The sequence below is a fragment of the Aythya ferina genome (assembly GCF_964211825.1).
Source record: "Aythya ferina genome assembly, chromosome: 3".
NCBI lineage: Eukaryota > Metazoa > Chordata > Aves > Anseriformes > Anatidae > Aythya > Aythya ferina.
Genome location: NC_140298.1, coordinates 52,677,910 through 52,701,738, shown reverse-complemented (window position 1 = coordinate 52,701,738; position 23,829 = coordinate 52,677,910). Strand labels below are relative to the sequence as shown.

Sequence of the window (23,829 nt, the reverse complement as noted above, 5' to 3'; positions counted from 1 at the left end):
ATCTTACCATTTTTGCCCCTGATTAATTATGTACAGTAAACTGAATAATAATAATAATAATAATAATAATAATAATAATAATAATAATAATAAAGTAACATATACATAGAATATATAGTGTACTATTTAGCTAGTTACTGGAAAGTAATGTATATTAGCATATATCATGTATATAATGTACGATTTGGTTAGTTACTGGAAAAAAAAAAAAACTATGTAAAAGATAACAAATGAAATGATTTTCTCTGGTTAATTCTTTATTTTGACATCAAATACAGTGAAAATCTTGCACCATCCAGGTAGCCTATCAGATTTTTCATTTAGACTCTGTAAGTTTTTAGGTGCAAAACAAAGAAAGAAAGAGGAAAAAAAAAAAAAAAAAAAAAGAAGAATAAAACAAAAAAACTCACCAAAACAAAGACATCAATAATTTCATATGCATCAGTGAAAGAACAGAATACTTCAACAAATACATTATGGCATCTGAGCCTATATCAAAGAAAGGGCTTTCCATTGACAGACTACATAGTGCACACAAAAGCATTAGTTTTATATACAATAAGGTGATACATAAAGTGGCTTGTTAATGCAAGTCTCATGACCAGCAGTCTATCCCTTCATTTTCCAATGGGCACTTTCTGAAGAAACAGACATATAATTATAGGCACACAGGAGTACAGAGCATACTAATTTGCAAGATGGCAGCATATACATTTTAGTTTTATTTGTTTAGGCACATCTGAATGCAAAATATTTTTTTTTAGTTTTTTTTTTTTTTTTTTTTTTTTTTTAAACACGATGGAAAACGGAATACCCCTCTGGGCAACAATCATTTTGAAAACAATTATCAGGATATAAGGCTATCTACATTTGAAAGATGAAAGAGAATTGTAAGTAGAAAGGGTAGGACATTAATGTTAGGGAAATATTAATTTAAAATTCTCTGATTAATTTGAGATTATGTTATAGTTGCAGGTGGCAGCAAAGACTGGTTTGTATTACAATACCATTGGTAACATGACCCTTCCTTTAAATATGCTGAATTTCTGTCTGTAAAACTATATTATGGTTGCAGATAGGATTGAAAAAGGCCATCTCTTTATTTGGGGAAAGAAATGCACTTCACATAAATTCAGCTGGAATACCTTATATATAAAATCCCATTGGCTTTAGGTTGGCTTGCATGCTAATTTTAAAGTAGCATTTTATATATACAAGATAGGTTTGCCATACTGCAAAGCCTGTGGTAATACTCATACCCTAGTGAGGCAGAATTTTTACATTGCTGGTAGTTTGTTTCATTTTAAACATTTAGCTCAACACTTAACAAATCAGTCAGCCTCAACTGGGGTCGATAGGGATTCCAATTAAAATCCTGTTTTGAGGGTAGGGGTGTGGAGGCAGTTGAAGTTTTCTTTTTTTTCTTTTTCTCCAATTTAAGTTCCAATGACCTGCTAACAGTCCTTGCAATAGCTATGGGAACTCATTTCAGTTTTGTTTTTTTAAATATATTTTTTAAATTGTTAAAACCCTTACTCTACAGAAGGAGAAAAATAATAAAGAGATTTCATTGAAACCTAATAGAAAAATTTACCACAAATACACACCAAGAAACTCTCATTAAAATGTTTTTCCCCAGTACAAATCCTACTAACCCCAACTGGGAGTTTTACCTGAGACAAAGTCTGCAAGATGAAGACATGGCTCGAACCACTACAAACCAGAGAAGCTTTCAAATATTGTTGGAAACTCACTCAACTGGGTGCTACACATCACTCTATCATCACTGCTCCTGTCTCCTCCTTTTTTTTCTTTTTTTTTTCTTTTTTTTTCTTTTTTTTTGGTAATATTTCAGTAACAACAACCATATTCTCAAGCAAAGCAAGTTCATCTGGTCTAGTTCTAGTTGGTTTATGCTGGTATTACATTGCCTATGTTTCTAGGGCTTTCTTGTGTTAGTATTTTTTTGTTTGTTTGCTTGTTTTTGTTTTTTAAAAAAATCCACATATAAACATTATAAAATAATTCTTTCATTAGCTGTCCAGAGACATCACTATGAATGTTTTGGTAAAAGCATAATTAGCTGCCTTGAATATTTTTCTTTGATTTTTTTTTTTTACATGCTATATATTTTTGTTTAATATCCAGCACCAGGTATTCAGGTAGTACTGGTTTGTCAGCTGCAAATATAAAGTATATATGTATATGTATATATATATATGTATATATACACATGAAATAGCATCCTGTGAAATAATAATTACCAAATGGCAGGCACAATTTTCTGCATATGTGAGAGCATAATTCAGAATTACATATGAAAAAAGTTGCCACATTTATAGCATATAATTTGTTTAATCTGTTGAAGAGCTACATTCAGCTGTCTGGTATGTGGACAATCATCTTTATAGATAACTATGGGAAGATTACTATATTCGTTAAGGTGCTACTTCAAATAAAAGATCATCAACAAGTTAAAGACACAGATCATGAAACTGCCCCAAGGTAAATGAATGTATCATTGGGAATCACTCTTTTTCTTTCCTGAATGCCCTTGGTGGTGCTGCAGCATACGCGGGGGGACTGGTTGACTAAGTAACTTCATTGCCAGGGCTCAACTTAGGAGAACATTTGTAATTATAACTGCAAACTCACTGATTATTTCTTATGTTACAAGCCACATTTTGATACCGTTCTGTCTGCTGCATACCACTCCAAATCATGCTTGTCCAGCCTCACTGGGACAATCTGTAGAGTGCATTGGTATTAACTTATGTAAATATCATCGGAATCTGGACCTTTGTTGTGGATTGCTCTCCATCAACTTTTTTTTTTTTTCTTTGAGGCCAAATTTACACTGAAATCAATACAATGAATTCTTCTTGGATGTAAATAAATGCAAGGCATTTATTTAAACTAATTTTCTTAGCAGCTGATGAGCCACAGGCTTGATCCGTGTGTTCTGTCATAGAGAACACACAAGCTGCACACAGAGCATTGAAAAAGCAGCTCTAATGCACACTGGGCTACAAATGAATAATGACAATGTAAGCACTTAAGTGTATCTACAGGAATTCCTGTGCTCCATTCAAATCTTAACCTGCACTCATTTCAGGGCATTCATGATTTTTCTAACACATTTGAAAACCAGCTACTAAACAAAACAAACAAAAATAAAATGTGCATTTTTTTTTCAAGGCATTTTGAAGCCTTCCAAAAGCCCTTAGGTACCGAACTTACACGCACACACACACACACACTCTACTAAATACATAAAAATACAACTCCTTCAACACATCAGAAAAAAAAAAAAAAAAAGATACTATAATATGCATCAATAGAAGGCCTATTCACTTACAGTGATTGCTTCACACATTCAGACTTGCACTGTTTTCAAGGAATCTTCTCAAGCATGTAGGTAGCATCTATCTTTAGACTTTTAAACTGCGCGTATCCTCGGATATGTACATTAAATTGTTATGGACATCGTTATCTACACTCACTAAAAAGTTGAATCCTTGACATGGAGCTCAAACTCATCCTATGCCTTGCTGCCTTCACAATTGTTATGTAACTGAAACTCACTGAAAACTCACTTCTTCTTGTCTAACAGTGAGCATGGTTAGACATAGGCACTCCTGTACCGCATTAGTTACACTATTTCCTATAATTAGTTACAGGATATTCCAATCAGCATAACCTAACATAAAGACATTGACTATAGTAGTAAAAGAAGCATCCCCAAACCCTCCTCTAGCACTGTGGCCTGCTGCCATGAAGTAGCCTATACACATGCTATAGAACTTCCTTGCTGACAGGTGGTCACTTCCAACCAGATATTGAACTAGTCCCTGGTGGTCCATGCTAACTCTCAAACTGCACCTGAATACCAGACATGCAGATAGCACAGGCAAAGATTATCATTAAACTAATAAATCATCCCCGACATATATAATAATCACATTCCAGTACCCAGCAACATTCCCTGACATGTTTAGTTTTCTATCCTAGAGGCAGTCAAACAGCAGCACCAAATCCTGTTTTGGACAGTACGGATAGGTCGGTCTTTCTTTTCAGTGTCTCTCCTTCATGAGTTGCTGAAATACTTACTGTCAGTGGACCTTTTGTATATTTATGGTTGATGTGAAGAATCCAACTAACTGCATGAAGAACTGTTACACACATGCATGGAGAAAGCCAGATTTACCTTCCTTTCACCTGAGCATGCAGTCCTGGAGTCTTCACCGTATCTGAGACACACTGTCCACTTCTGATATCATAGATGAGATGGAACTTAACAGTGATTTCTGAGTTTGCCCCAACAATAGCTGAAGAAAGCCAATGCAAAACCTACTGTTCTGGCTCTGCTGGCCCTCAACAGTCCATGTAGGCAGGACTGCCATGAATGGGACAATCCCACACTCCTATGCCAGTCTTATGACGTCATCACCCCTTGGTTTGTAGCACAACAAAGCAAAGGAGAGGGAAAGTTTTTGGTTTTGTTCTTGTTTTTTTGTTTTTCATAAAACAACGTATGTGCGATAAGATGAGTTTTAATTTTTGTTGTTGGTTCTTTTCTGGCATGATGAGTTTTTGTACTCACGTGATCTGACTCAAGAGCAATTATCTATATTATCATTGCTTGCTATTTTGCCCTTGTTTTAAACACTGCTGAACAACAGAACAATTTAGCTTCATAGGATACGATACACACAATGCAATTTGGCTAGAAGATATGATAAAAGGACCTAGAAGTTTGGTCAGTATGATCTTGAAAGGGAGCTATCTGGTGATGTAAGCCAGTAAGGCAAAACAGAAATTTTAAGAAAGGGGGTACTTTCTACTGTAAGAAGAAGAGAGGCAGAAATCTACCTAAACTACCAAGGCAGCCACTAGTAGTACAGTTTCACTGTGACACACTTAGATGCCAATCAGCTTTCCGTTATCCCTCACTAAAACTTATTCAGAATCTATCAAACTTCTTCAAAGTTTCAAGCAATTCAAGGATTAAATGGGCTCAGAATTTGGGGTGGATATCAACAAAGGCTCCCACTCAGGAAGATACCAATATGCATGGCTGGTATGGCCTATTAAGTTATGGTAAAATGGATGTTTAAGTTTATATTAAGACTTACCCAACTTGCATGCAAAAATAAATTAAAACACTGCAAATTCAAATTAAGTTAGCCTGCCAATCCTTGCTGGCCGTCCATAGCAATGAAACGTCTTTCAGTTAGAATAAGCAATCAATTTAGGCAAGCGCTTGACAAACACTCAAATGGAAAATACAGGTTACTGATGTCATTGGAGTGTTTACATGAGTGGCACTGCAGATGAAATGAAGCATGAGCTAGGTAGTACGCTGCTGGGTTTCTCATACCATTATATATGCTGACTTTTGTTTATATTGTATTCTGCATATTCTCCTCTTCTTTGCTGTTTATGTAAAAGGACTGCAAGGAATGAGAAGAAGCTGATGCAGTCGTCAGCTGGCTCCGGTTCTCCTCTTCCATTGGTGCAGCACTCCTGGCTGCTGGGGCATGCAGGCGGTGAGCGTCCAGCATCTCCAGCAAGAGATCATAGAGTGGAACTATGTTTTTGCACTTCATATTGTACAAGTGCTCCATTCCTTTGTTGCTGTGGGTTTTAATGAAACAACAGTTACTTTCTGAATGTGCTATAAAAAAAAAGCTGTCAGCTAATCATAGTTGGGTTCAAATAAATTCCACCTTGTTCAAAACAATTAACTTAGCATCTTAATTGATGCACACTCCTTCTACAGTTTGCAGAAGTCAGCTTCAAAGAACTATTCAGGCTGCCCATGAGCAATTGCCTTCTAAAATGTGCCTATTTTCTGTTTTGCCTAAGAGGTGACCTAGAGCGAATGGACTCCTAATTTAGGCACTTTGATTACATGGTTGGGATGAATCTTGGTTTTCCATAATTGAACTTTTTTTTTTTTTTCCTAGAAAATAACCTTTTGGCCAATTTGAGTTAATGCTATCTTTGCAAACTATAGAAACAGTAATTCACTGTGCATCTGAACTTCCTTAGTTGTTCAAATTCTTAAGAAAACAAACACCAAAAAGGTGATTAACATGAGAACAAAGAAACTCCCCCAAAAGATACATATAAAACACATACCCCTTAGCTTTTTCCTGAAAGTCTGTATGTCAGTCTAGTATTTAAAATCTTTATGTCTCAGCTTCATTAGCTACTTTGTGGTAATTAATATAATTTTAATTTTATTAACTGAGATAATGAAAATTAAAATCTGTATAACAGCAATGCCTCTTATTACTTCATAAAACTAAAATATCTACTGTGTCTTTGTATGGGCTTGTCATGCTGCACACACTCCAGCTAGTGAGCAGCTGCCTTAAGAGGTAATTACATTAGGGAGAATGACTGCTGAGACTACCAACAAACTGAATGCCTCAGGCACTTCACCTCTAATTAGCAAAGGGCACAGTGCTCTAGATTGGGACTCAGAAGATCTGCATTTTATCTTCACCCATAAGATACGTATAATGATAATAATCTCTTTTCTAAAGTGATTTGCAATCAAGCCACTTGTGAGAGGTGGCTATACAAAAGCAAGAGTTTTATTAAATCTTATCTTAAAGGAGACCAGAATTTGTAAAACTAGGCTGCTGTTACATTGTTTTTCATCTGCTTGATACCTTTCAAACGGAATAACAAGGCACATAGTGTTAAAAGCAGACAGTGGCACTGTCAAAGCTAGAAGTGAAGGAAAAGGAAAAAAAAAAAAAAAAAAAAAAAAAGAAGAAGAAGAAGAAACAAATTGGGAAAATGTTTACCCCTTTCACACCATAATCCAGCATACTGTTTCGTGCACAAGCTCCATATATACTTATGGAAAGAGGACAATGATCTATCTTTTATATAATACACACAGTTTTCACTCCATGAATAAAAGCACAACTCCAAGCACACCTGTGCATTTGTGAAACCTCCCTGCACCTAACCTTGTGCTTGCTCTCACCTCATATGCCTGATGTGAGAGAGGATGAGGAGAAGCTGAGCCAGGCGCCGGTGCTGCTGCTGCAGGGAAAGACCTGACTTAGCCATTAAATGTATCAGAGTATCTGTGATTTTGTCCAGAACACGGTGGATATAGTCTCTCTCTTCCAGGGATTTCAAGGTGCTGGAAAGAAAAGTGTACACACCTGGAGTAGGGAGGAGAAAGAAAACAAACAAACCACAGGCAAAAATTACTTTGATAGAGTCAGACCTTGTGGCTGCCCTCTTCAGCTCTATTAAACCATAGGAGCTGCCTGTGAGAAGGAGCTACTTTGGAAGGCACCTCTGCATATAAACTTGTCATCTCCTGACAGTTGGGAAGGATGTGGTGACAGTCAGGAAACAGGAAAGAGTGGCTTAGAGAAGCACAGGGTAAAAATTAAATCTCCCAGAAAGGGCTGCTGGGCAATAGAGGCATTATCTAGGGGGCTGTACACCGAATTAATCCATTCATTTAAGGAAGAGAATAAGGAAACTAAACAGCTCACAGAAACATGAAGAACACAGTCTTGGCCATGAGACAACTTTCATCCCACCCTGAAGCCTGGATTTGGTCACTGTGGACAGAGCAGAAACAAGGGGTGGCAGGGGTCACCCATATCCTGGAGGTAGACCTGACCTCAGGCTGCTCGCCTCTCTTGATCACGCAGCTCCAAAAGAAGGAGATGCTGTTGCTACTTGAGAACTCTGCCGTACTGATTGACCCAGCCCAGGCTGTCAGCAGTTTTTCCCATTTTCTCTGCTGTTTAATGTTTGGGTTCTGGTAACTTGCTAGGCAATCTAGGACTGAATAATATGTTACAACACATGTAAATAAAACTAGCACTGGCCTCAACAAGACCCTCTCAACCAACTAGGTTGGCTATATTGAAACCCGTTTCAATATAACCATCTTTCATGGCTTCTTGAAATTGAACTACATGAAAGATTTGGACCAGGAGGAAATTTTTTCCAGAGATCAAACCATCCCCCTCCAGCAAGCCTCTCTACACCTAGAAAAAGCTATTTTCCGTGAGTAGCAGCTTCTTGGGTACATGAAACACATCAGATTTCTCCCTTGGAAGTTCCATACTATTCTACACTTTTTTACCTGGACTTCATTCTGGAGGAAAACACACAACAAATGTGAAGCATGTCACAGTAACACTATGCTACCAAATGGCAGCTGTTGCCTTCAGAACTACTTTTTAAATTTTCTGGATTGATCTTCCAACTCTAGATAGTTTGTATTAGTATAATCCATCCTTGAGTGAGAAACAGCTTAAGAAGTATGTATGCTGATACAATCAAACAGGCTTGATCATGACCTGTCTTCATTGACCTGTCTCCATAAAGTACTTGACAAATCCTGTGTTTTATGCTTTCTGCATCAACTTACATAGCCAAGAAGTAATTTGTGGGGGGTTTATTTGTTTGGTTGGTTTTGGTCCCTGGAAAGAAAAAAAAATGGTTCATGGAATTGCTATTCGTTTAGTTTTTCTTTAAAGCATCATATATAGCAAAATATGCAATCCAGTTAGGGATATTAAAAAATAATAATAATAAAAAAAAATGCACTAAAACACACACACGCAGTAACACATGTACTCCAGCTTGTTTGTACTGTTTGCAGCTGGGCATTATGCCATCAGATTTGAAGATAAGCATATTTATTCATGTGTCAGAGCAGTCAGGGAACTGAGATTACTTTTTTTTATTTATTTTATTTTTTTTAACCATCTTTGTGATGTGTCTCACATCCTCATATCATCCTGGTATGTCAAGGACCCGGTACCTAGAAATACTGTAACCTGTAAGTAGGTTTTACAACTTTGGTCTTTTGCTCTAAAATGAAACATAAATTTGTGAGTATGTGTATATGTGAGAGAGAGGCTGTTCAAAATCAGAAACAAAACAAAAGGGCAACAGAAATACAGCACAGCTTCTGCAAACCAATAGTCAGAGCTCTTTATTTTGGTAGTGACTATTGCTTCGAATTTGATATAGACAGATAGTACAATGGCCTCTTTTCTCACAAAGCTTTGAATGATTGTTATTTTTACTGAGATGAATTCACTGTAAAGAAACAGCTCTTGGGGTTTTTCTCAGCTGGATGACTCCAGAAGCTATTAAAAAGTATAAATCAAAAATAAACAAAAAACACTCCCCCCAAAATGAAGAGACTTCAGGCAAATGCCCATCAATAACTGCCAAGAAAAATGACAATTGGTTTTGCTTTCTACCCCAAATGACTGCTCCTGCCTCAGGCCAATGACCAGAAATTTCCCCAAAAGAAATACCAGATATCCATCATAGACACACACTCACAAGCAGAGTTTTGAAACGAGAGTGCAGAAAAATTGTCTTAGCAAAGTGAAATTTAACAGTCTCAAAGGTCTTTCCAAGCTCTGAAGCAGACAGAAAGCCGAGAGCAGAATTGAATAGCTACCGGTTGGTTTTCCAGCTATATGTCATTATTGAAAAACATCATAGGAGAGAGACTAGAGACTGCACTGCCCTGTGAAAAAGCAAAGCCTATAAGGCTGTGCCCAAACAAAAAACTATGTACACAGATTTCCTCAGGGACTGCAGTGCTACTGTGCCAGTCGTTGGTATATCATGGTAAAGTTTTGCTATATACAAGTATTGCTATATACACTGATATAGGCATTGCTGTAGAGGAGAACGTCCTCTAAATATTTTCTATCACAATAAATCCTGGTTTAAAACATATTTACATTGTGTTCATTCTCACAAAACAAACCAAGGGTCTTTTTCCCTTCTATCAAGCCCCATCGGTCTGTATCTGTAGCAAGTCAGGCTGAGCAAAGAGCAAGTTCAGCTCTGTACAATGCACTCATGTAATTCTCCACCACCAAAATAAAGAAATCAATTAAAAGCACAATTCTACATGAGAAGGGAAAATCAAAAGAATAACAGTCACAGGAATGATGCATCAGGGAATTTTACAGGATACATAAAATCAGCAAAATCTTACCATCTCTGTGGACTTATCAGAAAACTAAGTAAATCAGCTGCTAAGGAAGATGTGACCAAAATCTGTGTCTCCAAAATGAAGAGATGATTACTCAAAAGTAAAACATCTGGCATTTTGTTGCCCTTTCATGTTTCTTAGAACATGAATGTTCGTAAGAAACGGCATTCTGTTATTGAGCTGAACGTGGTTTTCAAAGATCCAGTTTTGCTTTTTAGTCAAAAGACATTGCTGCAGCTTTAGAGGGGCACCTTTGGTTTTGTTATTTAGCTGGAGACAGTGATGTCCTTGTTGTTACAGACATGCTGTCTCCTTGATATCTCAGGAAAAATTTGGAAGCAGCATAAATGTATATTTTGCTTTATAAACAAAACCTTCCATCTTTTCCACACACACTGAGGGAAAATAAAAATAAAAATAAAAAAAATAAAAATGTTAAGACCACATGGAAAAGCAGTAGAAAGATATTAAACAGCCTTGAAAGATGCTGTAAAAAAAATAATAATAATAATAATAATAAATGTCCAGCAAAAGCAAACAGCCCTGCCTCATGTGGAAAGACTAACATATCCAAGGATTTAACAACAAAATGTTTGTGTACACTTGGGGAATAAACTCCACATGGACTTTTAGAATGCAAATAGAAAATGCTTTTAAATATGAAGTGTAGCATAATTAGTGCAATTCAGTTTTGGATTTTTTTTTAACCTTTTAAGATCAGCTGATTTAATCATATGTGTATATAATATAAATAGCAGAGATGAAGAGATTATTTTGTGTGTATCTGCTGTTTCTTTAGTAAAAGATTTGAGTATATATATATGTTTAACCTTTGAGAAAGTGTAGGCTAGAATGGAGGTTTTTTTCTCCTCAAATAGGTGTAACTTCAGGGTCAGATCAACCTGCCCAGAGGTTGCTCAGTTGAGTTTTGGTATCTCCGAGGATGGAGATCCTATCATCTTTCTGGCCATCTTGTTCCAGTGCTTAAGCTGTCTCACTGGAAGGAATTTTTTTCTACTCACCTCCGAGAAAAGTCTTTCCCTGTTTTTTCTGTAACCTGCTCATAAGCTATCTGAGGACAGCTGTCCCTCACCCTTCCCTTTTCCAGGCCGAATATACCCAGCTCTCTCAGCCTCTCCTCGTAGATCACATACCATGTGTGCTTCGGAGCACATAAGCACATAACATTTCATGTGTGTCCAGCACTTTGCTTCAGGGAAGCTGGCTATATTTCACGAAGTAAAGCATCTACAGAAGTCATTTCAGAATATCTATGCCAAACAACACTTAAACAGATATTACACATACCCCAAATTATCCTATTCCTCTGCCTCTGTAATGCAGCCTAGCTTCCTAAAAGGGATCTGACATACAGAAGCTTGTGTCCACATTCCGACCATCCTGTAGTTAACTCCTCTGACAGTTATAAAATACTTTGATTAAAGGAATGTAAAAACAGAAATAGAAAATTACCCTTATGCATAAAGTCAGTGAAAATCAATACGGACATACATTCTGTGGCCGTATTTACGTATACATTCAGTTTACAGTGTACTCAGAAATACTACAATGAGTGCAGTATGCAAACCAGAGTAGCACATGATGATCCACGTAACAATGGTATAAATTGTTTTCATCATGAACCTGTAACAGCTTAGCCTGAGCTATTCCTTCTGAGCCATCATCACCAAAGCTCTTGTAAAAATGCCAGCCTTCTGAGCAAATATAAAATTTCATTTAATGTAATAAATAAACATACAAATAAATAAAAACACTCTAAATCAGATCATTCACCAGAACATCAGATCAACTCTGACCTTCTACCGTATAAACACCATTATTTCAAACCTGTTGTGTGGTCCTGAACCTTGAAGGAGTGAAGATCCATAGCTCCTAGCCTCGCCTAGTGGGCCCATCTCTCTTATGGGAAGAAGGAAGTCTGCCTCTTACTATTACTGGATGTACTGGCTGCAGGTCTTTTTACAATTTTTTCTTAGAGAAATCTTGAAACAGAAAGCACCATTAATGGAAAAGAGATGTGCTTACAAAGGATATGCCTGACAGGGCTATGTCTAAATAACAAAATTATTTTTCTGGATCCATATTAAATACAGAAGTGGGGCAAAAACTCAACATTATAACTCGAGGACTTCACATTCAAAACTTGTACCTCTAACACATTTCATTCAAATTTCCAATTCTATGTATTTTCTAATTCTAATTCAGAACTAGATTTATTTAAGAAGATAATCACATTTGCTTATATTAGCTAAAAATCTGGAGCAGCATTGCCTTTCTGGAAGAGCATTTAACTTTAGTAAATAGTCTCCTACAATTATCAGGACAACAAAAGGAAAAAAAAAAAATCTCAAAATGTATTTAATTACAATTATCCCACCTTGGCATCCAAGATAAAAACAATAGCTCTTCATTCATCTAATATGTCAGGTGCTTGCCTCAGATGTCACTTTTTGGTAATTAGTGGCAATCACAATAAAATCTGAACTATATTAATATCTCATAGAACTTAATTGGACTATTTTATACATGTATATGGTTATATAAGTAAATAGTTCTGCTTTATTATTTATTTTATTTAGATCGGGTTGTTTCCATAAAAGACTAAGTGCCTGAATGGTATGACAAAGTCTGGTGTGATTAGAATCACCTTTTGATAAGAATTAATTGATTTTGCATTTCATGCAACTTGAGCAAGTAGTCTGCTAGACTACAGGATAAAAGAGACACACAGCTCTCCACATGTGCTTTGTCTGGAGGCTGATACTGTCTACAACTTTAAACACAGCAGGAAAAGTGGAGAACAAGTAAATCCTCAGGGCTGGAAAACTTTGGCATTTTTAGTCATTAGATAACAACTTAGCAGGGAACTGAATCTAAAATTTTGCCTTTGGTGCCCACATTATTATTTTAGACCTCTATCATTGTTATAAGGATGTTGTGGGTTTCATTTCTGCATCTAAGATGAATTGTCTGGAGATTTTTCTCCAGAAAAAAATAATAATGATAATAAAAAAAAGAATGTTGTGCAACAGAAACTTTCTGCAACACTCTTCAACTTTTATTTACTTATTTCAATGATGTGATGAAGAATTCATCAGATAACTTCAGATATTTTTATCTATAGCTAGGCTTGTTGTCTAGTTGTTTATTTATTTATTTATTCTAAGTTTATTTAGAATGAGATTTACAGCCTAAAAATAATTTCATCAAATATAAAGGAAGTATAAATTGCTGGCATCAGTATTAGGTGGTTGTATTTTAACATAAACAATCATGATAATCTCATTTACATCGTTGCCATTCTTTCTCTTCATTTTGCCATTGTCAAAAAAATAAATAAATAAATAAAAAGGAAAGCATAGGCCCTGGTTTATAACTAAGTATTGCCTTTGGATGCCTGCAGTGTGGCTCCAGCTACCTCAGTGCCTTGTAATCAGGACTTTAACAAGACCTACCAATTCCTAGTTCAACACAGTGCTCCAATTGTCCTCCAAGACAGCTGCATGCAGTGTATCAACCTCTGGTCATGTTAATTTGCTGGGTCCAATCCACACCACTGACCAGATTTGCTCTCTTTCATCCCTACCTGGTGGTTCTGCCCATATGTCTTGATAGCACTTTCAGTTGCTGCTGCCTCAAAATGAAAACATCACCAGAGACAGCAAGCAGCACTCAAACTGCATGCAGAAGCAATGACAATTACCTGAGTGACAGCAAAGCACACCACTTACCAGAATTGAGCAGGATGATGGACTTAAGGCACACAAATTCCTCCCCTTGAAGGTTCATCATGCGAAACCGAGCAGCAGTAGCCAGCAGCATGTCAAAGATTTCCACCATGCCCTCTACACATTTCCCTTGATTCCTGTGTGAATACCATCAAGGGGGAGATATTCACAGCTTTATCTTGGTAGTATGAGCTTTTCATTCCCCTGGACCATTCCCCTCCAATTTGATTTGTCAAACCTCAGAGGACTGCTAGCATGTGACTTCCTGCTTAATGCTCCCTGGTTGTATGTGTGATTACAAAAGCATGATTCCCAGTTTCCCAAATAAAATTAATAAATAAATAAATTATGTTTTTCCTGGCATTACTGTGGTGGAACATTTGAGACTGATTCAACCAAACCCTTACATTCAGGACACAAAAATGTTTAAAACTACATTTAAAACTACATTTTGATTTCTTTTTCATGTTTTGCTTTTTCTCCTTTTTTTTTTTTTTTTTTTTTTTTTTCCTTCAACTTACATAGCTCATTTTGTACTTGTTTCTACCTGGAATGTCATAATGTTCCAATATGCTTCTCACATTTTTCATTTTTCTTCTGCAAGCAGCACACCTCCATAAAGAATAAGCCATGAACTCAGGAAGGACTCATTGGGCCAAAGTCTTATTTGTATGAGTGTGTCTGATTAAAGCTTCAACTTCACATCAGAAACCAACTCTCTTCCTACAGTACAACTTTAAAAAAAGATGGTCTTAAGCTGAGGGAGAATCTTCATGCATTCACTAATAATGTCAATTAAACACTTCCCTCTGCTCACAACACCAGGTATTCTCACTCACAAATTTTCATCTTGTACATCCAAGAATTAATGAAGACAGTATGTAATTTAATGAAAATTTTGTCTGCAAATTTTCTGGTCATGGAATTTTAGATCATTTACAGTACTACCTTTTACCAAAAACTACCTACTTTTAATTTCATCAGGGCTTCCTGAGTGAAATTTTAATATATAAATCTCAATGACTGATCAGAGTTGCTGACTAAAAATATACTATTTTTTATATATGGGATAAAAATTTCAGATTATCACTATAAGAAAACGCAAAGGAAATTTCAGATGATCAGATGGCTGTCTAGATGTGTGTCTATTTCCCACCAGCTGAATTCATATGATAGGTGATAAACAAAAATTATGTAAATTCAAGAGATTCTAAATACCTTCTAATCTCATTTGCCTTGGTGTGTGAAATACCAAAGAACTCCATAATAAATATTCACATGTGCAAACAACAAATTGGAAATTTTTGCTTTATTTTCAGAGCTAGGCAGCAGCTCCAACTCCACTGAAATTAGTAGAAACTGCAGTGGCTCAGCATGTATGACTTGCAGGCTTCTAATCAAGTGTTTTTATTATCTAGCCTACAACACTGGTTTTCTTTGTTAACCAACAAAAACTATCTGAAATAGGAATTTCCAGTTCTCCTAAATTGCCTTCTAATTTTCTAACATAAACTGAAACTATTATCACCTCTTCACAGCTATAAGTCCAACAGATAAGAAGGCCAATCTAGGAAGGCCTAGATAACTTTCCTGGAGGACAAATTAAGCAACAGATGTAAAAATTATTTTTATCTCAACATCATGTTGTTGTCTTTGTGTAGTCAGCTTACTGAAAACAAAAAAATAATGCCTTGTTTACTGAAAAATGGTGGAGTGTATTCTTGGAAGAATCCTTAACTTTTGACTGTTGGGAAATGTTCAGGCAAGTGCTGCATAGGAGTGCTATGCACATCAATTTTAGTAAGTCTACGGAATCACAGCATCACCCAGGCTGGAAGGCATCTCAGGATGTTTATAGTCCAACCATCCGTTCAAAGTAGGGTTAGATGTGCTCTCAGACCAAGTCACTCAAGGCTTTATCCAGTCTCATCTCGAAAACATCCAAGGGTGGGTGCACATCCTCTTTCAGCTTAATTACTTCCATAGCTATTTTTTCTCCCCTATTTCCAGTCAGAACCTCCTCTGCTTTAATTTGACTCTAGTATCTCAATCTGCCCTCAGTAATCTTAAAGAGTCTTGACAACCTCTCTGTAGAATTTACAAGGTTAGGTATGCTTCAAAAGCTGTCTCTTGTTCAGGCCGAACAAATTTTGTTCTCTCAGCTTCTCCTCAAAAGGCATGTGCTCCAACCCTAACAACCTTGGTGGCACTCTCTAAGACTTATTGAAGATTTTTAACATCTTTCCTGTAACGTGGAGTGCAAAACTGTATGTGCCATTCCAGATATAGTCTAATGGGTGTCAAATAAAGGTGGAATAATTACTTCCCTTGCTCTGCTGGCTACACTGCTACTGATACAGCCCAGGATACTGTTGGCCTTCACTGCTGCCATAGTGTAGTACTCAGACCACCTTCAGATTTCTGTTCAGTGGGACCTTAGCTCTCTTCCAGCAGAGCTGTTCCCCATCTTGAACAGGGGCAGTGAATTAAGCCCATCATAAGTGCAGGACTTTGTATTTTTCCTTGCTAAATTTCATGAGGTTCCTGTCAGTTCATTTCTCCAGCCTATCTCAGTCTATCCATATGGCAGCTCAATTCATCAGCTGCACCCCCTAGTTTCATGTCATCTGAAAATATGAAGGCTGTGCATCCTTCTCCTCCAGGTCATTGACAAAGACAGTTAATAAGACACATCCCGTGATAAGCCCTTGAGAAACTCCAACTGCAAATAGCATCAAGATAGAGTGTGAACCATTAACAAGACACATTGTCATTTATTGAAGAAGGCAATCAGGTTGGTCAGGCACAATACACCTTTGCTAAATCTATTCTAACTCACCCTCACCTTCTTCTCTTTAATCTCATAAATGGCTTCCAAGAGAATTTGCACTATGATTTTCCTTGGGATTGAAGCAATGCTGACTATTCAACCTGTAATTTCCCAGACTGTCTTTCTTTCCCTTTTTGGGGGTGGGTGTAAGATATGCCTTTCTCCAGTCATTGTGTACTTCCCCTGATCTCCACAGCTTTTCAGAGAAAATAGAGAGAAGCCTTGCAACAATATCATCCAACATGTTTGGGTAAAGCCCATCCCGTGCACTCATATGTGACTTCTCAAGCAATCCCTGACTTAATTTTCTTTTACAAATTGAATCCTTTCCTCCTTGAACCCTGTACATATGCAAACAACCTAAGAATTTATTTAGTTTTGGAAATTTATTAGTTTTGAATTTATTCAGAATTTATTAGTTTTGGAAAAACCCTTGCTATCAGGAATGTCTTTTACAAAAACATAAGATCAAATGACAGATAAGTGAACATTAATAGAGAAGAGCATTTAGTTGAGGACAACAGGGACCTAGGGAATGTTCTCATTAAACTTTTAATTCAAAGGGAAAAGTTGAAGTTAGAGCAGATACACGCATCAAACCAAAGTCTGACTATGTAGCTGGCATCTCCAGCAACATGCTGGTTTCTTTGATTGTGGTACTTTATCCAATGAAGAGGGACTGCTGAGAACAGATGGTATCTACCAGACTAGGAGAAGGATGGTCATCTTGACCAACAGACTTGGTAACTTGGTGAGGAATCCTTTAAACCCAGCTTGTCACAGGATTCCTAAGCCTAAAGTTAGGAAACAGAGGATGTGTGATTGAGAAAAGGCTATGGGGACAACATTCACATTTCTGGTTATAAGGGGGAATTCAAAGGCTTACCTCAAATGCTTGTGCTGTGACACATAAGGAGAAATTAAAATTTATACAAAGTAATATGGCTGTGAAGAGACTGGAAACACATAGGCTTGGTGGGATAGTGCACAGATAAGATAGTACACATAATTGTAGGATGGTCATGGATAGGTACAGCTTAATTAGGAAGAATAGGTATGGAAGAAGAGGAGAGGAACTTGAGCTTTGCATAAAGGGAGTCCTTGACTGCACAGACAGGAGACTTTGGATGTAGGTCAAAGAGAAAGTAATGCTGATGACTTGGAGGGCAGGAGAGATCGCTGCTGGCTGTCTGACCGAGTGGATAAGTCTTTCTATAAATAACTTGTAGAAGTGTCTCAGTAATAGGTCTACACTCTTGTGGAGGGTTTCTACAGGAATAGTCTGCAATCACTAGCTAGAAAGCCACCACAGTACTATGCAAGCAGTCCAGGGAGTTTCTGGACTGTGTTGATGATAACTTCCACAAAAAGTAGTCTACCAAGGGCATATCTGTATTGACCAGTCCTCACAAAGACAGAGAAACTGATGGTGAGTGTGCTCATAGATACGAGATTTAGCTGCAGAAACCATGAGATGTGACTGAGCTCAGGATCCAGAGGTAGGCTGGGAAGACAAACAATAGACTCTGCATTTCAGAACATACTACAGTTTATTTAGGGAATTGCTATGTTGAATGTTCTTGGAGACATGATAGGGAAAAGCATCCAGGGGGATGGAAAATATTTTCAGGAAAATTTACTGAGAACTTAAGAACAGACTCATACCATCATAGAGGAAGACCAGGTATTTCAGCAGAAGATCCTCTTGGAAAAGCAAGGAGCTCCTTAATGAACTAAACAGAAAAATAAGTAAAATAAACAAAACAAAACAAAACAAAACAAAACAAAACAAAACAAAACAAAACAAAATAAAATAAAATAAAATAAAATAAAATAAAATAAAATAAATAAATAAAAGCCGGAAGCAAAAGAGTACTGAGGTGCTGTTCGAGCATTTACATCAAAATCAATTTAGAGCTAAAACTAGTGAGGGACTCAGAAAGTAAGAAGAAGAGAAGTATAGCAGCAACAGATGGAAGTCCAGCAAGAATGAACAGTTGATGAATTGGGAAGAAAACCTAATGGCTGACTGCATGGAATAGACTGAAGCAATTGAAACTTTTTTTTTTTTGGTCATATTTCACTGGCAAAGCCTACTGACAGTCTTCCATCTGTACCAACTCAGTCTGAGAAAGGACAGAGGCAACCAACAGTAACATATTGACAGGTTAGGGAATTGTTTAGGAAATTAGTAGTTAGAGAAGTACTTCAAATCCATGGAGACAAATGGGGTTCATTTCAGGGTGCTGAAAGAGCAGATGGATTTTATTTGTTATTCACTATCTAAAAAAAAAATATGGAGATTGGAACAGGTCCTGACAAAGAGTAGAAGGTTAACTCATCTCTGAAAACATAAAACAAAACAGGAAAAGCAAACAAACAAAAAAAAGCATGGAGGAGGATCCATGAAACTTCATGTTTGACCACTCTGATTGACTCTATGATGAAATGATTGATTAAATAATCAAAAGCAGGGTAGGTGCTGAGTTGCGACCTTGCTGGAAAATGGACAGCAAATAAAATAAGCTAACAGCATACTCTCATAGTGGCTAAGGCAAACTGCACATAAAGTGTTAGGATGAACGTGGCTGGAATGTGGGAGAAATTGTCCTCCTGTTACCAGCCAGTCCTGTTGAGACCATAGCAGTTTCTTGTCTCAGGTCTCTCAGCACGGGAAGGATGTTGGCTGTCTCCTCTGACTGGAGGTGGTCAGAGGCATGCAACATGTGGCCTACAAGAAGGGATGCAATTATTTGGATCTGTTCACTCTGGTGATGAGGCAAAGTATGCACTGAAGATACAGGCCAAACTGCAATCCACAACTGCTAGAAGGAGCATTATGAACCGGCTGGAATCAAGCACTTCTCAGGAGCAGTGGGTGCAAAGGGCATCTTACTGCTGCAAGCTACAGTTAGCAAGGTTTGGGCTGGATTGTGGGAGGGTGATGCAATCCCAAAGCAGGTACCCATAGAGACTGTGTATTCACTACCCTTAGAGTCTTTTAAGACTCATCTCAGTCAGCTGGCCTAAACTGGTGTTGGCAAGACTCTTCCTTCAAACAGCAGACTGGACAAAATGATCTGAAACTAACATTTTTGTTTCTAAGTAAATTGCTGGAGAAGTTCCTGAAAGAGTTTGGTTTCAGAGGGTGTAACTAGAAGAAAAAAATGTATAACTAGTTTTGAGGTTTTTAACAAAGAATCCAAATATGAAGCCAGCATCTGAATAAAGAATAAAAGCAATCCTTAAATCATACAAATAATGTTTTCTGTACTAATGTAGTGGATAAAAAAAAAAAAAAAAAAAAAAAAAAAAAACTTTTGATTCCAGCTTCTGCATAAACCTGGCACAGAATACAAAACAGAGGAGAAAAAAATAAAAAGTTAGCCTGACTTCCTGACTTTCTCTGAATTAAAAATCTCTTCATTAGTTTAAACCTGGATTGTATTTTGGAGAGAGTTTTGAAAGGAGTACTTTCTATGGAAAGGCTTCCATTCATAATAATCTGTTCATTCTCAATGTATAGCTTCTCCATATTTCATCCTCCTTATATCTTATTCTCATAGTTATTTTATATTTGGTTAGGATTTGTTTCTAATTCATTAAATTATTCCGTCATGGAAAAGGCAAGGAAGAAATATTTATCTGTACAGTGGTAAGAATACAAATCTAGGGGAAGGAAGCATTCACATTTTTAAGAGTGGTGCCTTCAAGGTACCTTGATTTTGTTTCTTTTTTTATTTTTGGGGGGTATGGGAAGAGTTCTTTTTCAGTTGATTTACAACAGTGTTTCAGTAATTAATTATCATTGTTTAAACAAATACAATATTTTTGGCTACTTATACAAAAATATGTGCCATTAGTGTCAATGCATGAATCACAGTCTCAGAATCACTCACAGCTGGGCAATTGGAAAATACAGGACTGGAGTTAGCACAGTTCAAAATGGAATCAAGGTTTTTTTTTCCATTGAAGAGCTGCTTGAGTCAGACATCTTCCAAGAAACAAAACTGAAATATCAGTTCCGAACAGAAATTTGAGAAAGGAAAACAAGCAGGATCCTTAAGAGCAAGACTCTCTTTTCCTCCATTGAGTTGGGGAGTTACACCTGTGTTTCTTCTCCTAACACGCAAGTGACTGCTTTTGGTACTGTAACTATCCCAAAGCAAGTTGAAAAAAACTGTTGTCCACACACAGCAGCAGTTTTCAGCCATTGTGGCTATGTCTGCTATATCAACAAAGCAACAATTAGGATCAAGCATGAGGCTCAGATGGGTAATTCCTACCTCTTCCAATACTGATGAAATTACCAACACACCATTCTCAGGTTTGCTAAGCTTTTCTGGTGTCTGTTCTGAACCTAAAGTGGTGGCTTATTCAAAGACCAAATGGGAGATTTTAAAATACAGCCAATAAGGAAGAGGGAATTCAGGAAGACTAGGAGTGGACAAAAGACAGAACAGAACCATCAGCACAAAATACAATTTTTATATACATTAGTGTGTTCTATTAATAGACATTGATAAACACTTTCTACTCCTATGTGAAGTGAAGCACTAAAACATCTTGATAATGTATGCTATCAGGAAAGCTTCATCTGTAGTGGTTTTAATGCCAAATCAAACACATCCATCTGAATGTCTTAAATATTGCCAAACTGGTTTTGGAGAACCACTTAACTACTTGAGGACTCCCCCTTTTCTACAATGCTATGCTTTATCAATAGTTAAAAAGTAAGGAAAACACTATCTGCAGTGAAATTTTACTTCAGACCATCCTGCATTAAAGAAGGGAAGGGAAGACTGACTGGCTTGCAGTTCCCCAGATCTTCTTTTCCCTTTTAAAAACTGGGAGTGATGTTTCCCCTCTTTCAGTCAGTGGGAGCTTCACTAGACTGCCACAACTTCTCAAATATAATGGACAGTGGCTTAGCAACTACTTCTGCTAGTTCCCTCAGGAACTGTGGATGTATTTCATCAGGTCCCTGTGTTGGGTCTGTCTGGGATAGAGTCACCTTTCCCTGCAGCAGCCCACACAGTGCTGTGCTCTGTATTTGTAGCTGGATCAGCACTGATATCACTCCAGTGTTGTGTCTATTGCTGCATAGTGCTGGCACAGCATCAGGACTCCTTCCAAGCCCCCAAGAGCCAGCAGGCTGGGGGTGGGCAAGTGATGGGAAGGGGACATCGCCAGGGCAACTGACCTAAACCAATCAAAGGGATATTCCATAACACCTGATGTCACACTCAGCAATAAAAGGTGGGGGCTCTCGTGGGGGAGGGGGCGGTTCTTCCTGAACAACCACTACTCATTTTGAGGCCCTGCTTCCCAGGACGTGGCCGAACATCGCTCGTTGATGGGAAGTCGAGAATATTTTTTCTTCCTTCTCTCTGTGCTTCTGCGCGAACTTATTGTTTCTTTGGTTTGTTTGTTTTTTGCTTTGTTGTGGTTTTGTTTTTTTTCTCCCCATTCTCTTTCCTTTTAATTAAACCTTTCTCATCTCAAACCTCGAGTTCCCTATGTTGTATTTTCTCCCCCTTTCTCTTTGAGGAGACGGGGAGTGAGAGAGCGGTGGAGCTCAGCTGCCCACCTAAGTAAAACCACCACAGTCCCATGGACTTGTGCACCTTTAGGTTCCTTAGCTGGTCTCAAACCCGACCTTCTCCTAAACTTCTTCTCCTAATTCTTTTCCTTGTACTATCATTAGATACCAGGAAGAAATGAGCACCACACCCCCTTTGGGACATGACTGTACTTCCATCTCCTCTACACTTTCTATTTATCTTTGCGTTGTTTAAGAACTCCTTATTCATTCATTCAGGCCCTCTGCCACTCTTGCTTGACTTTCTGCATGTCAGGATGGACCATTTTTGAGGCTGGAAGAGGTGATCCTTGAAAATCAACCATCTTTCTTATATCACTCTTCTTTCTGTAGGACTGTATCCTACAAAATTCTTCCAATCAGGTCTCTGAAACAGTGAAACTCAGAACAGTGTTTGGATCCTGCTCTTTGGTTCTTGAACTGCACTGTTCCATCATCAGTCCAGCAAGGTCTGTCCCCAGTCTTCACACCTTTGACTGGTTCTTTCTTTTCTGTATAGCTATGACATCAGGTGAAGCACCTCCCTATATCAGCTCTTCAAGCACTTGTGTTATAAATTTATCATCAAGCAATCCAGAAAGCCCCTGGATTGCTTGTGTCCTGCTGGGTTGTCCCTCCAGTAGCCCATTAATCCTGACCTCAGCTGGCTCCTCATCCATTCCTAGCAAGATCGCCATGCATTCCCAGTGCTCACTTACACACAAGGCAACTCCCCTTCTTGCTGTCACAGCGTGTCCTTCCTAAAGAGTCTGTAGCCATCATGTGCAGCTTTCCAGATGTGTAAGCTGTCCCATCATGTCCCTGTGTTGCTAACGGCATCGTAGTCCTGCAACAGCACATAGACTTAACACTTAGGCTGGACCTCTTTCTACCTGGTTCTGGAGAGACCTTGAAATCAAGGTTTCTCCTGTCTATGTTACCCTGAAATTGCCAGCACAGTCTACCACCTGCCTCAATGGATTTTTGGGTCATCACCTCCCCCATCATACTCAGTTTAAAGCTCCCTTCACCAGGTTGGCCAACCTGGGGACAAGGATGCCTTTATCCCCACTTGGTAAGATGGATCCCATCTCTTCCTAGCCATCCCAGTCCTCAGAGTAGGTCCAATGATTATAAAAGCTGAATCCCTGTTTTTGACACCAGCTGTGCAAACAGCTGTTGACCTACACGAGACCTTCCTCAAGCCCCTTCCTCAGAACCATGTAGTTATGACCAAGTATCTTTCCTGGCTAGATCAATAAAAGGTTCTTCTACCTAGGCAGTTAAAGTAAGAGTATACTCTATATATCAACACTGATGAATCAGGTCTGAAATATATATACAATTAAACACTGTCATACCTTTTTTTTTTTTTTTTTTTTTTTTTTTGAGGCAAAAGATTTTAAATGGACCCATAGATAAGATAAGGGAAATTTCTAAAATGCTGCTATAATAATTATAAGAAATCTGTGGGGTTTTTAATTTTTATTTTTAGCATTTGACAATATTTAAATTAGAAAATTTCTATGAAGGCTGTCGATAAAGGAACAGTAAAAACAATAATTTGCTGAAGAATTTTATACAGGAAGGCCATTTTCAGTTTAATTTATACTCAATCTGAACCACCTTAAAGCTAAAAATACTTCAAAAT

At 37.7% G+C, this 23,829-nt stretch overlaps 1 protein-coding gene across 5 annotated transcripts in view; it reads right to left on the bottom strand.

The window, feature by feature from the left end:
* Positions 1-238: 238 nt before the first annotated feature.
* ESR1 (estrogen receptor 1) overlaps positions 239-23,829 on the bottom strand; it is a 191,390-nt gene continuing 167,799 nt past the window's right edge. For all 5 annotated transcript variants that reach the window (XM_084515516.1, XM_084515515.1, XM_084515518.1 and 2 more), the window contains 3 exons: positions 13,771-13,904; positions 7,007-7,190; positions 239-5,637 (listed from right to left, as the gene is read on the bottom strand). In XM_084515516.1, coding sequence (XP_084371642.1) covers positions 5,403-5,637; positions 7,007-7,190; positions 13,771-13,904 — 553 coding nt within the window. In that variant the 3' untranslated portion in view covers positions 239-5,402. The remainder of the gene's footprint in view (positions 5,638-7,006; positions 7,191-13,770; positions 13,905-23,829) is intronic.